Below are 14627 nucleotides of genomic sequence, written 5' to 3' on the forward strand. Positions count from 1 at the left end.
AAGCGTTTGACATCTGACATTGCCAACAAAGGGTATATAACAAAGTATTGAGAGAAACTTTTGTTATTGACCAAATACTTATTTTCCACCATCATTTGCAAATAAATTCATAAAAAATCCTACAATGTGATTTTCTGGATTTTTTTTCTCATTTTGTCTGTCATAGTTGAAGTGTACCTATGATGAAAATTACAGGCCTCTCTCATCTTTTTAAGTGGGAGAACTTGCACAATTGGTGGCTGACTAAATACTTTTTTGCCACACTTTATGTAAACTTCCGACTTCAACTGTATATGTGAGGGGACAACTTACAAATCTGAATAGCAATAATAAGGCAGAAAGGTGCGAAGGCACTGCCCCTTGCAGCATCATAACACTAGACCAGTGTCCTGTGGGAAATTAAGAGCCGTAAGAGCCTTAATTACCACTAGAACAGATCCCATCGTCTTTCCAACCACAGTTGAATGTACACAAGTACATTTAGGGCATAATCTGACAGAGCAGTGATGAATACTTTGTCTCCATCACTTTATTGAATGCTGCATGTCATGCCTTGGATGAAGATAATGCTGTTGATTATGTTTATACAGTCAGGTGCAGGGTTGAGGGCTTGGGTGGTTCATTCTGGCCTTACATCAAACAGTCAGTATGGATAATGACTTACCTAAATTACATACAACTGGAAGCATGTTACTCATTTGATTGTAAAGCCCATCATCCTTATAAGAAAGGGACTGCTCTACATTCAATAATATAAAATTAAACCAATTACTGCCACTCCTGCCATTCCAGTTTGGGGGCACATATCCAGCCTACAACACGTTATGCATTCACATGAATAAACTTAGATGACAACATTGTGGGTGCATTTCTAAACAGGTTTATATTTATAGCATGTTGCAGAAGAATGCCTGGACGTTTTGTCCTCTGATCGCATTTCTCGGTCTGAATGCAAAAGAAGATTCATCTAAGAATTTGCCTATGAATATGAATTCCCTACAGAGGCATTGGTTGATATAAGAGACGTAGCGGAATTGATTATTGTATCAATTCTATTTCTCAGTAATCAATTTGACGGTGGGCACTAAGTGAGGCAATACTGACGTCAACAACCTATCTTGATGCATGAAAAACACCCCCTGACTGGCAGTTCTAATGGCCAATCGCATTGTCTATGGTCGGGGCTCTTTAAAGTCTACTAATAGGCATTGACTGAAGGAGGGGAAGATCCTGTGAGGGTGAGAAGGATGTTAGGTTGTCATGTGGTAACCAACAGAAGGTTATGAGTAAAAAAAAAAAGGATTATTTGATCATCTGACTTGTTTTGCGTAAAGGGAAGAGATATGGAATGAGTCGGATAGCACATACGGTTGTCTTGTGTTGATTTTAGAGACATTATTTTGACATTTTTAATATTTGTGGTGATCGGCGAAACACCTCGATTCACGAATTGGTCGTCCAACTCGCGATGCTGGACAGATCGCTGCATCATCATGTTGCTTCCGAGTTAGCGAAACAAATCACAAGTTACACCAGGGGAATAGTGAGTCGTCGTCATTTATCTACCCGACAATTGCAACTGTGAACAGAAAAGGATGGATACATCTGTTGATGTGGCTTGTTGGCACTTCGATGATACATTGTCGCGCCCAGTGATGTGAAATAAGAAGATAAATAGCTGGTTACATTGTATCACTTGTTTATGCCTGGGGTTGATGCGATATTTCTCATTTGTTATTGGGTGGGCGCTATTGTAATTAGACAACATCTTCATTATGCGCATTTGGGATAATGAATAATCAAAATGCATTTTCTTTCAAATAAACTTTGCCACTGAAATATAGTCTATCCAGACCTACATTATAAAAATCTGGAATATAGTATTTACTTTTTTATTGGCTCCATCATCATCAAATAATAAATTGGATTTATCAAGGAAGTGCACGTTTAGTCTCTGTTGGATTACCCCGGTTTGTGTAGGATATCCTTTGACTCTGGATGAGACTGCTCTGTTCGGGTTATGATCATGACCCGGGAATGTATGGATGATCGCCAAAGAGATGCTGACTTCATGGAAATATGCTGGTGACATTTCTCCTATTCAAACAAATCAGCTAAATAGTTATTGTGCTGCAGACTGTTATTGGATACTTTTTCTCAGTAAATGTTTTTAACCACGATGGAATGCAACATAAATAGATTCTCCAAATAGGATGAAATAGACCTATGAAACTTTCAAATGAACATATTGGCAACCTATGTTTTCCTGGCCCGTCTTTAATCTTTTGTTACTGTCCACTGCTGTCACCGCATCCACGTGGAGTTGACAACACCTGACACTTGACAACTTTTGAGTAGAGGAAACTTGCAACCGTGACGTACAGACGGCTCCCTCTGCCGTAATCCCCAGAACGGTGCAAGGGGACATAGCTTTTGTTTTTGCTTTCGGACGGCGGAGAGGAAGAGGGATAGACACAATAAGGAAAAAGTAGCTTACAGCAGATACAAAAAAGAAGTCCGGCTAAAATGGCCGGCGAATGCAACTATAAAACACAATACGAGAATGATGACACATTTTCTCCATCCAAATTACCCGACCGAGTGCGGCTGCTCGCGGGGGAGCCCGACGCCGCCCGTGCTCAGACGGGGCGTAAATCCTTGGGTTGCTCGCCAAACTTCGAATTGATTGACGGACTGCTGTACCGTAAGAAGTTGGAGAGAGGCTTCATCCATTACCGGGAGGTGCTTGACGAGGACCGACGGTTCGGGGCAATCGCCACTTTCCACCGGCGACGGCCAGGCACGCGCCACCACTCCCTGGAGGACACGTACAGATCTGTGGCCGAGAACTACTGGTGGGAGGGTGAGTATGGACTCGTGGGATGGTTCGTTATTATCGATCTTCCGTGGCATTGATACACAGGACAATGATAAAAACCACTTGGGATGTTCCCCAAACTGGCCTATAGACCAAAATCTGTCAGTATAATGTTATTGTGAGGCTTGGTATAGGCTGTAATTTAAACACATCTAACGTTCTCTCTCTATTGTGGCTTACTTCCCCTATGTTGCTTCTCTATAATCTAGTGTAAACAATGCATTTCTCTATTCTCATCACAAGTGCAGGCTTTAGACAGACGTGTTGTTATAATGGCCATTTGTCATTTACATTTTGAGTCATTTAGCAGATGCTCTTATCCAGGGCGATTTTCAGGCGCAATTAGGAGTAAGTGCCTTGCTCAAGGCCATGTCAACAGATTTTTCCCCAACTATTCTGCTTGGAGATTCAAATCAGTGACCTTTTGGTTACTGGCCCAACACTCTTAACCCCAAGGCTACTTTTAGTCAGAAAGATAATGTTGAACTACATTGAAGAATGACTGGTCTTGTTTTGCTGTTCAAAAACATTAGGACCCTTTTGGTGGTCAAACACTGCTTGTGTAATATGGTTTGTTTTGTGAATAAAATATTGTATATGATGATCATTGAAATAACATACATTATTGATTCATCCTCAGGGATGTATTTTCAGATCCGAGACTTTGTCCTGGGATGTCCAGAGTGCCTTGAGCAGAGGAACAAGAGACTTGAGGTAAGAGATGGAATAGTAGAACATCAGGTGATCATCACCAGAGTATGTGAGCGGAGCTGGAGCGGAGCCTGCTCAATTTGACTGGAGCGAGAGGAGCGAGATTCCCAAAGGCTGGAGCGTCGCTGTTACAATTTTGCTCCAGTAGTGCTCACTTCATGAGCTCAGGGCATGCCTGGCCCAGCATGCATTTGTAATCTACTTGTGGCTGCTTTAGCTACTGTCGTGGAGCTAAATATTTTCATAAAGAAACTGATAAAACGCACAGGTGCCAAATCAAGGTAACAAAGATGAGAACCAAGAGCAATTTTTATATTTAATTCTAAGTAAGTCACAGCCTATATGAGCAATTTACACACTATAATGATTTCATACAATGTTGTTTAAATGCTGAGCGCTTTATGTAGCTACCAGCCTAGTGTCTCACTCATAAATGCTTCACAAGGTATTTCATTGTAGGCTATAGCATTGAAATAATATAGCCTAAGTAATTAATTTCCGTTCCTTCTTAGGCTCCCTGTCTGGCTCCTGACCTATTTAGAGTGTTTACATGCTGTTTAATATAACATGTAGCCTATTTGAAATGATGTGTGCTTCTAACATTCACCTTGTCATGTTTATTAAAATAATTTTCATTGAAATCATATGGTTTGGTTTCAATACCAAATGGTAGGTCCAGGTAGTCACAGAAATAGATGGGTGTTGGTTACATTGTGATTTCAATGAATGGAGTGAATTCGGAGCGGCAGTTATTTTTCCTGTGAGCGAGGAGAGGTTGGAAAGGATGTGGAGTGCTGGAGCGATGAGCGGAATTTCCGACTGCTCAACTCCACTCACATTCTCTGGACAGCACCGATACTGAATTGTGATGTTCTCTCACTCACATGTTCAATAATTTCATACTTCTGTCTCTCACGTTTTCTTTTGCTTCAATCGCGTTCTCACAATTATTGGTGTCTCTTCCTCCTCTTGCTCATGCTAACTCTCTCCAACAGAAGGGTGTGGGCGAGAGCCGTCTCTCTCAGACAATGATGTCACACAGCCGTGACGTGTTGAATAAGCTGAGGAGCCAGCGGGAGGCTGGACTGTTCTGTGACATCACTCTGAGGACAGACGGACGCTCTTACTCTGCCCACAAGGCAGTGCTGGTGGCAGTGAGCGAGTACTTCCAGGAAGTATTCACTGAGATGGACTCCGCCCCTAGCGCCAGGTCTGACATCGATCTCACAGGTATGAAACGGTCACACACACGCGCCTCTCTGAACGGGGTTGTTTCTTTATCCATCTGTTTCTTTATCTTCTATCTGCTCTGCTCTCTCATTTTGAGAATGCTCATGTTGTTTTGGCATGGACATGACGACTACTCCTCTGAAATGAACTCCACACCACTTTCTACCTCACTTTCTTTTCCACTTTTCCACTCCATCATGTTGGGCCTCTCCCTCCACAGTTTCGTTATCTCTCTGATCTTCTCAGCATCTGTTTTTGGGGCTAGGGCTGATGTTTGTGCCTATATTTATTCTCTCTTAATTTAATCTATCTTTCTCGCTCTCTCTTTCTTTCCTGCTCTCTTTCTCACTCTCTCAGATAAAAATTCAATCTCTCAACTTTTTAGCTTTCACTTCCTGTCTAATCACCTCCCTCTCCCTGCCCTGTAGGTTTCAGTGAGTCTAGCCTGGTGTCTCTGCTGGACTTCTCCTACTCCTCTACTCTGTGTGTGTCTGAGGAGGACCTGTCAGAGGTCAGCACTATGGCCCGTCATCTGGGCATGTGGCCTGCCGTGGAGGCCTGCACGGCCCTCCAGAGGGAGCAGGCAGATCACACCTCCCGCTACCCCAACACGGAGCACTCTGCCCTGGGCTTCCCATCGCAGTGCCCTGGGTCTCCCATGGAGCTCCGCCACCACCAGAAGGACAGGAAGAAGGGATTGGCTGGAGAGGGCAGTGAGAGGGTGGCTGGGGGAAGAGTGGTGAGGGGTTTGGGTGATGGCTTCAGACTGATTCTGGATCAGTCCGATGAGTCGGGGGAGGAGAGCCCCACCAGACAGTCGCCCCGTCGCCCCCTCAGACCCAGCGCCCACCCTCCAGGGCGGAACGGACTCCCTCTCAGCCCCATGCACAGGATGAAGCTCATGGACTTCAAATCCTCCTCCTGTAAAATAACCTCTTCCCCCCGAAAAAATGTCCCCTCCAACCCCCGTTCCCAAAATGTCCCCTCTTCCTCTTTGCCCCACACATGTACCCGTCTCCTCCGCTCCACTCCCGGGGCCGCCAAGGAGGTCCAGAGTATGCTGCCCAGGACAGAGAGCCCTCCTCAGGGCCGAAAGCCACCCCCAGTCCCCTGTCCTGCCTCCACCTCCTCCAGACAGAGGACTTGCTCTGAGGCCAACATAGTGAGGGTGGAGGAGGAAGATGAGAAAGATAATTTCAGAGCGCTGGAGAAGTACCGGCTGATGAGCGTGCTCGGGTTACAGAGGACGTCCCTCCTCCCCAGACCGGAGGATCTGATTGGCTGGAGGCAGAAGAAACGGCTCCGGAAGCTGAAAGTCAATAACTATTCGCTGACTAAGCGGAGGAAACCCCGCCCCCAGGGGTTGGGGGGGCTGGTGTTCGGGGGGCTGCCCCTGTCCCTCCCTCTCTGCACCCCTGCCAATGCCCACTTCTTGAACAGGATCATAAAGAAGGAGCCTGTGTATCCAATCAGCATGGAGGACAGGAGACTGAAGAGATCCAGACAGCCCCGTCCTTTTCCACCCAGCGACAGGAGCATGCGCAGTAAAGTGGCATTACCGGACCTGCTGCAGCCCGTGTCCAGGCCGGCCTACGGCGGCAGGGATCTCAGGCGTTCTGTCAGGGGTGAAGAAGTCAGCCATCCCCCTCCGCACCTCCCGCCCCGCTCTGGGAATGCCAGAGTTCCAAATACCAAGAGGAACATCTCTGCTCTCGGGATCAAACCGGAACATGCCGACTACACCATCTCAGCCCTGCAACTCCCCTCACATGGCCAACGCCGAAACACACACATCCCCCCTCCCAGGGCCCACCCCAGGAACAAGGTTACCATGGAGACTGTCAGGGTGCTCCGCTACAACAGCGGGCGTCTGTTGGCCAAAGCCAAGCCGGAGCGGAGTGGCATGAAAGAGGCTGGGAGAGCCCAGCATAAGCCCAGAGAGAAGAGCAGGAGGACAAGGTGCAACCAGGGAGCAAGGGGGGTCACGGAGAGAGGGCCTGGAGCTCTGAGCAGAAGGAAAAACAGCAGCATCCTCAGCCCTGACAATGTCCCTCCTCCCCTCCATAGCCATCCTCTGTACAGGGTCATCAAGGAGGAACCAGCAGACCCTCTACCCGTGGTGGGGCCTTTCCCCGAGTCGCCCTCCCCAGAGCTGGGTAAGAGGCAGATCAAGCCCCCTGTCAAGCTTCTAGATCCAGGCTTCCTCTTCAGCTTCTGCCGGCCGCCCGGAGGGCCCATGGTGGGGGTGAAGAGGGAGGAGGAGAGTGTGGATATCTGCCTAACACGATCTGTCTCGAGGGGGGAGAGGTTAGGTCCTGGGGGGGGCCCGGACAGGGTCCTGAGGGCCAGAGGAGGTCCCCCCACTTTGCCCATGGTGAAGAAGGAGCGAGAGGAGAAGAGTGTGAACCAAAGTCAAACCAAGAGGCAGGGGCCACCAAGGGCTGTCAACATTCACCAACACAAGACCCCCCACCTGGTTAGAGCCAAAGGGTCAAAGGGTGCACACACAGCACGGGACATACCAAAGGTACACACCAGGGATGCATAGTATAACTGTTCTTACACATTCTCTCCTGTTATTTGGGACGAGTTTCAAGTGGGCTGCTGCTGTTCTCAGTCCTCATCTTATTTCTGTCAACTTCACTAACAAGAAAACACAAGGTACTGTAGAAGAAAGAAATATCATAGGTCTACTGAAGGACTCACCTGGCCAATTCTCTGAAATCAGTTCAGATCAAGGGAAGGAGGCAAGGAAATTAAGCCAGTTTGAAACTATTGATATGCAGCCATGCTTTCCTCCACAGTTCTCCTGAGGATTTTAGGAGAGGAGTGGTAGAGGGGAGGTCAGGGGTGGGTGGAGTTAACCGTTATCTTTCCATAACACCATTTATCAGACTGAGGATTCAGTCAGGGGTCAAATGGCTGAACCAATCCTGGTCTGAGGGGAAAGGGGGTCTAATCATCAGTCACACTGTTGGTTTTCTTTGGTAACTAACGGGAGCATTGCTTTCACACGGTTAAAAATGTTGACACTACTTTAATGCTCTTAGATTACGTTGAGAAATGTCGGATCTGGGCTAAGGATACATGCTTCCTACTTTTGGAGACTAAATTGAGTTGGATAACATTCCATATTGATTGCTCCGCCGACACATACATATATCATCAAGCTACAATATGTAATGACCATGTAACTGGGTGCTTGTACAGCAAAAAAGAGCACAAAGACATCTAAAGAAGTCCATGTGTGTTCTGTTGTAAAATGTATTTTAATGTTCATTCTTTTAGTTATGTTATCTAACAGAATGGACTCTTCTCCCTCTCTCTCCACAGAAGCAAGCTAAGCCCCTCCACCTGCCTAGCCGAGGCCCCGCCCTGGTGGACTCGATCTGCCGTGCGCGGCTCAAGCAACTGCGGAGTCCTCGCAGTCAGGCCCCCAAGGCCAAGTCATCCCACGTCTGCCTGCAGTGCCGGGCCTCCTACAAGGACTGTACCAGCCTCCTCATGCACCGCATCAGGCACATCGAGGGCAAGCACTGGCCCTGCCCTGTATGTACTGCAACTGGAAACCAAACTACTACTGTCTTTCTCCTACCCCTCCCTACCCCCTCACCTCTTTCCTACCCCCCACCCCTTTCCTACCCCCCCACCCATGCTTCTACCCCCACCCCTTCCCTAAACTCCTGCCCCTAGCCCCCTCATTCCTCACCTCTTTCCTATCTGCTGGTATTGAACACCCCCCCTCCCTCTCTGCCTGGCCTGTAACTATGAACTGATATGGTATTGAACACCCCCCTCCCCTCTGCCTAGCCTGTAACTATGAATTGATATGGTATTGAACACCCTCCCCCCTCCTCCCCGCCTGGCCTGTAACTATGAACTGGTCTGGTATTGAACACCCCGCCTGGCCATGAACTATGAACTTATATGGTATTGAACACCCTCCCCCCTCCTCCCCGCCTGGCCTGTAACTATGAACTGGTCTGGTATTGAACACCCCCGCCTGGCCATGAACTATGAACTGATATGGTATTGAACACCCCCCTCTCTGTGTTTTGTAGCTGTGCAGTAAGACGTTCTTCAGGATGAGGAATGTGAAGAACCACATTCGGACCCATGACCAAAGGCTGTATAAGTGTCGCAGCTGTATTGCTGCATCCTGAGAGCTGACTGGGGAGGGAGAGAGGTGAGTGTCCCTCTAAAGGGCAAGACAAACCATAACAAACGTCAGCCGTGCTCAGTACGCAGTGCTCAGTGCTCACCTGTTGGTGTCGACTCAACATGTAGAATAGTCGGGAAATGAACACAAAATGGCAGCTGATGTTCTGTAGTCGGAGGTGACATGACGGCCACCCGCTGATTTTAACTGTTCCACTGGGTGGTTGTTTTGTCCTTTAAGGAAGTGTACAGTATGTCAGCACTGCTCCTATCAGTGAAGTTTGCCTTTTATGATTGAATTCCTGTCCTTTGTGCGTTGTCGGACTAACTCTCCAGTTCCCTAACTGTCCTGTTCGTGTTTTTAGGGTTGAGGCTGTCTACATTGACTGACGTGATGAAGAGAGTAGAGCACATTGTTGAACTGCAGGCTTGTGCAATGTGTCCATCACATCCAAGCACAAGGCTCCCAGGAAAGATGTAATTACTATGACGTTGATTATTGTTATTTAAATAACCAAACTTAAATTCTTGTTTGCGTTTTCAGTAGCTACAGGGGTTTCAACTTGAACTTTACACTCAGGGGGTGGGGCAACTGTGGCGTCACTGTATTTAAATGGTTGACGACGTCACAGTTTATGTAAATGAGAAATGTGTAGAATGGAAATGACAGAAATATATTATGACAATGATAATTATTACCACTATTGTTATTTCTATCATAATTTTTCTATGTATAGACTGAATCTTTGAGTGCACTTATACACGATATCACCAAAAGTATGTGGACACCCCTTCAAATTAGTGGATTTGGCTATTTCAGCCACACCCGTTGCTGACAGGTATATACAATCGAGCACACAGCCATGCAATCTCCATAGACAAATATTGGCAGTAGAATGGCCTTACTGAAGAGCTCAGTGACTTTCAAATAAAATTCTATTGGTCACATACACATGGTTAGCAGGTGCAGTGAAATGCTTGTGCTTCTAGATCCGACAATGCAGCAATATCAACAAGTAATCTAACAATAAAAAAACTAAATATTGCATAGTTTCGTAAGGACTAGAAGCGAGGTGATCCCCTCTGTCGGCGCCATCTTGCTAAACGTGGCACCGTCATAGGATGTCATCTTTCCAACAAGTCTATTTCTGCCCTGCTAGAGCTGCCCCAGTCAACTGTAAGTGCAGTTATTGTGAAGTGGAAACATCTAGGAGCAACAATGGCTCATCCGTGAAGTAGTAGGCCACATAAGCTTACAGAATGTGACCGCTGAAGCACGTAAAAATTGTCTGTCCTCGGTTGCAACACTCCGTACCAAGTTCCAAACTGCCTCTGGAAGCAACGTCAACACAAGAACTGTTCGTCAGGAGCTTCAAGAAATGGGTCTCCATGGCCGAGCAGCCGCACACAAGCCTAAGATCACCATATGCAATGCCAAGTGTCGTCTGGAGTGGTGTAAGGTTTGCCGACATTGGACTCTGGAGCAGTGGAAACACGTTCTCTAGAGATTTTATTTTTATTTAACTAAGCAAGTCAGTTAAGAAAATATTCTTATTTACAATGACGGCCTAGGAACAGTGAGTTAACTGCCTTGTTCAGGGGCAGAAGGACAAATATTTACCTTGTCAGTTCGGGGATTCGATCTAGCGACCTTTAGTTTACTGGCCCAGTGCTCTAACCACTAGGCTACCTGCTGCCCCGGGTGGTGAGTCACGCTTCACCGACGGACCAATCTGGGTTTGGGGGATGCCAGGAGAACGCTTCCTGCCCGAATGCGTAGTGCCAACTGTAAAGTTTGCTGGTGGAGGAATAATGGTCTGGTGCTGTCTGTCATGGTTCGGACTAGGCCCCTTAGTTCCAGTGAAGGGAATGTTACTACAGCATACAATGACATTATAGACAATTCTGTGCTTCCAACTTTGTGGCAACAGTTTGGGGAAGGCCCTTTCCTGTTTCAGCATGCCAATGCCCCCTTGCACAAAGCAAGGTCCTTAGAGAAATGGTTTGTTGAGATTGGTGTGGAAAAACTGGCCTGCACAGAGACCTGACCTCAACCCCATCGAACACCTTTGGAATGAATTAGAACACTGACTACGAGCCAGGCCTAATCGCCCAACATCAGTGCCCGATCTCACTAATGCACTTGTGGCTGAATGGAAGCAAGTCCCTGCAGCAATGTTCCAACATCTATTGGAAAGCGTTCCCAGAAGAGTGAAGGCTGTTATAGCACCAAAGGGAGGACCAACTCCATATTAATGCCCACGGTTTTGGAATGAGATGTTAGACGAGCAGGTGTCCACATACTTTTGGTCATGTAGTGTACCATAGCTTTGTTGTAAACCTAAGATTCAGTACATTGATGTAACAGAGGGGTAGCCGGAGAGTAGACGAGGCCCAGATTTGAAAACTTGAAAGTTCACAGGGGTGGAGATGGAGTGTCTGTTAAAAACGAGGAGGTATATTGGGTTTCTTCTACTGTCTTTGGTGTTTAGAGATGAGTTGACTGGTGTTTGTCTATGTATCGGTTCTCTAGTCTCACCTTCAGTTTGGGAAAGGGGGTTGGGAGGGGAGAATAGGCCCAATCACTAAAGGACCCCTACACCCTATGCACTTGTTGAGATTGGAGAGGATTTGATTGATAGAAGCAATATGGAGAAACTTCCCTGTAGCAGATAAAAGGACAAGGTATTACCATATTGCTTACACCTGTCAAATCCACTCAGTTCTCCACAAGTGCATAGGGTCTAGGGATCTATTTGGGATTGGGCCCATGAGTTGGCTAGTTGGGGGTAAGGGTCTGTTTCCTCCCGTTGTCTTTTCCAATGCTGCCTATCGATCTATGAAAGGAAACCTGTCAGGTCTAAATGTGAACCTCTAAAATGTGTAATCAACATTACTGTCTCAATACTGATTTTTTTTAAACTAGGCTGTTTGGCCTTTTTATATATAAGAACCTCCTTCATACTCAATGCAATGCGTGCACATACTATGGAGACATTGAATATGTTCAGAATTTGATTTTAAAAGTCAGATAATTCAGACGCTCTCCGTTTGGTTATCTATAAAAAGAATATGAAATAAATGGTTGCCTTTAAAATGTTTGCCTTTCTTGTTTGAAATTCTAATAGTTTTCACATATTTGATTCTCTCTTCTTTGTATTATCTTGGAACTATACAGTCTAATTCTTGAGCAATGCATGTTTGATAAATGCACCAGCTTGGACATATATATTCAAAACCTTAGGCATTCACTACGATAAACATAGTATTATGAGTGTTCTACTTATTTTAGGCACATCATCATGGTCTTACTGACCATACAGTATTTCCTCTGCTAATCCAAAGAGTTAGGAGGAGCGAAGAAAGGCTGGAATTGACCAGCGACGAGCGCTAATCCATTTACAGTGCCCACACAGCATATAGACAGCATCGGCTTCTCATTAAAACATAATGTAACACCAAGGACATTACCAAACAGTACTTAATATACCACAAGATGGCAGCCAATACTAGGTAGTGAGAATTGGCCGGTGGTGATGTGGGTACATCCTCAAAATGACTAAGGGCTCAATTCAGTCTGTATTGTTGAAGCATTACAGGTTGCTCAATAGAAATGTAAAGGTTATTTCCGATTGAGCCGACATGTTAGCGGAGTCTGCATTCACGGTAAACACTCGCTAACCCGCGTTCGATGAGACTGCAGTCATAGTAAACTCTGCATATGTGTTGGTCCAATCGGGGATTGTCTTTCAATTTCAATCACGCTGTAATGCTGAACTTCCGCAATACGGATTGCAAAGAGCCGTAAATCAGTGGTGACTTTTTCAGCGGGGTCCCCATTTTTTTCCCCGAGAATTTCTCCCGACCCTACCCCACCACACCCCAAATCTAATGACACAACCTTAAAATCAGTAGATGTGTATTTCTAAATCAACAAATAACCTTCAATTCATTGCATTTTCATTTCTTATCAAAATGAAAAGAAACCAATAAATAAAGTTTCTCAATCGAACTTAATTTTTTCCAAATGATCTTTCTCAAAAACTTTCCGCGACCCCACTGCAGTTCACCCGACCCCGACTGCATCTTCTACAATCTTCTAAATGCCCCCTGTAGGTCTGGTAGGTCTGAATGGTTTGGATAGTTGTATGTGTCAGTTATATGGTCGTAGCTAATAGACAACATACTTACACCAACCCAGTTCTTTAAGATCTAAAGGGGCCCCTTGTCGAAGGGCCATCAAGAAGTGTCTACAGCTAAGAAGTTACTTCAGACTGGCTATCAGACAGTATCAGTAACATAGTCAGCCATCACTAATTGGATATGAGTGAGTAGTTTATGTGTGTTATGTAAACAGCATTGCATGTTTATGAAGATATTCACCACCATCATCGTGTTGCAACCATATCAGGGAAGGGACAGCATAGCGTGCAAAACTGTTTATAAAATTGTTAGTTAATTTCCTCTTGATAACAGCCCATCACACTTTACTATTGTCTATGGCACTATACTCTAAGTATACAAAATATGCTCCTTCCATGACATAGACTGACCAGGTGAATCCAGGTGAAAGCTATGATCCCTTATTGATGTCACCTGTTAAATCCACTTCAATCAGTGTAGATGAAGGGGAGGAGACAGGTTAAATATGGATTGATACAATTGAGACATGGATTGTGTATCTGTGCCATTCAGAGGGTGAATGGAAAGACAAAATATTTAAGTGCCTTTGAACGGGTATGGTAGGTAGGTGACAGGCACACTGGTTTGTGCCAAGAACTGCAACGCTGCTGGGTTTTCATGCTCAACAGTTTACCGTGTGTATCAAGAATTGTCTACCACCCAAAGGACATCCAGCCAACTTGACAAATCTGTGAAAAGCATTTGTATTTGCATTTATTATGGAACCCCTTTAGTCCCATTAGCTCCTCCTGGGCCCAACAAAAATGAAGGCAGTTACATACATTATAATTAAAAAATGAACATTAAAATACAATTTACAACAGATTTCACAATACATTGTGTGTTTCCTCCATCCACTACTCTACTGCTATACACTATCCAGGTGTATGTGTCTGTTTATTGTGTATGTTATTTGTTTGTATGTGTGTGTTTGTACCTGTGTGTGTGACTCTTCACAGTCCTCGCTGTTCCATAATATGTATTTTTATAGTTTAAAAAGCATCTATTTTTACTGCTTGTATGACTTACTTGATGTGGAATATAGTTCCATGTAGCCATGGCTCCAGTTGTGCAAAGTACTTAAGTAAAAAAATACTTGAAAGTACAACTTAAGTAGTTTTTTAGGGTATCTGTACTTTACTATTTATATATTTGTTTTACTTTTACTTCACTATATTCCCCCAAAAAATAATGTACTTTTTACTTCATACATTTTCCCTGACACCCAAAAGTAATTACATTACATTCTGAATGCTTAGCAGGACAGGAAAATGGTCCAATTCACACACTTATCAAGAGAACATCTCTGGTCATCCCTACTGCCTCTGATCTGGCGGACTCTTTCCTTTTACTCAAGCATGACAATTGGGTACTTTTTACACCACTGCATGACTCTATGTTGTACTGTGCACCTCCCATAATCTGTTCTGAACTTGGGAACTGTGAATAGACCTCTGGTGGCATGTCT

At 45.2% G+C, this 14627-nt stretch overlaps 1 protein-coding gene across 1 annotated transcript; it reads left to right on the plus strand.

The window, feature by feature from the left end:
- Nucleotides 1-1205: 1205 nt before the first annotated feature.
- On the plus strand, nucleotides 1206-12074 carry si:dkey-229b18.3 (uncharacterized). Its single transcript, XM_029639520.2, has 7 exons — nucleotides 1206-2863; nucleotides 3519-3592; nucleotides 4585-4819; nucleotides 5248-7346; nucleotides 8153-8368; nucleotides 8881-9005; nucleotides 9343-12074. The coding sequence occupies exons 1-6, from the start codon at nucleotides 2527-2529 to the stop codon at nucleotides 8980-8982; spliced, it is 3063 nt and encodes a 1020-aa protein (XP_029495380.1). The 5' UTR covers nucleotides 1206-2526; the 3' UTR covers nucleotides 8983-9005; nucleotides 9343-12074.
- Nucleotides 12075-14627: the final 2553 nt, after the last annotated feature.

This window comes from Oncorhynchus nerka, linkage group LG3 (genome assembly GCF_034236695.1).
Source record: "Oncorhynchus nerka isolate Pitt River linkage group LG3, Oner_Uvic_2.0, whole genome shotgun sequence".
Lineage (NCBI taxonomy): Eukaryota > Metazoa > Chordata > Actinopteri > Salmoniformes > Salmonidae > Oncorhynchus > Oncorhynchus nerka.

Coding starts and splice junctions, on each gene's coding strand:
- si:dkey-229b18.3 (XM_029639520.2), top strand. CDS start 2,527: ATGGCCGGCGAATGCAACTATAAAACACAATACGAGAATGATGACACA. Junction 2,864..3,518: donor CGAGAACTACTGGTGGGAGG/GTGAGTATGGAC, acceptor ATTCATCCTCAG/GGATGTATTTTCAGATCCGA. Junction 3,593..4,584: donor AGAGGAACAAGAGACTTGAG/GTAAGAGATGGA, acceptor TCTCTCCAACAG/AAGGGTGTGGGCGAGAGCCG.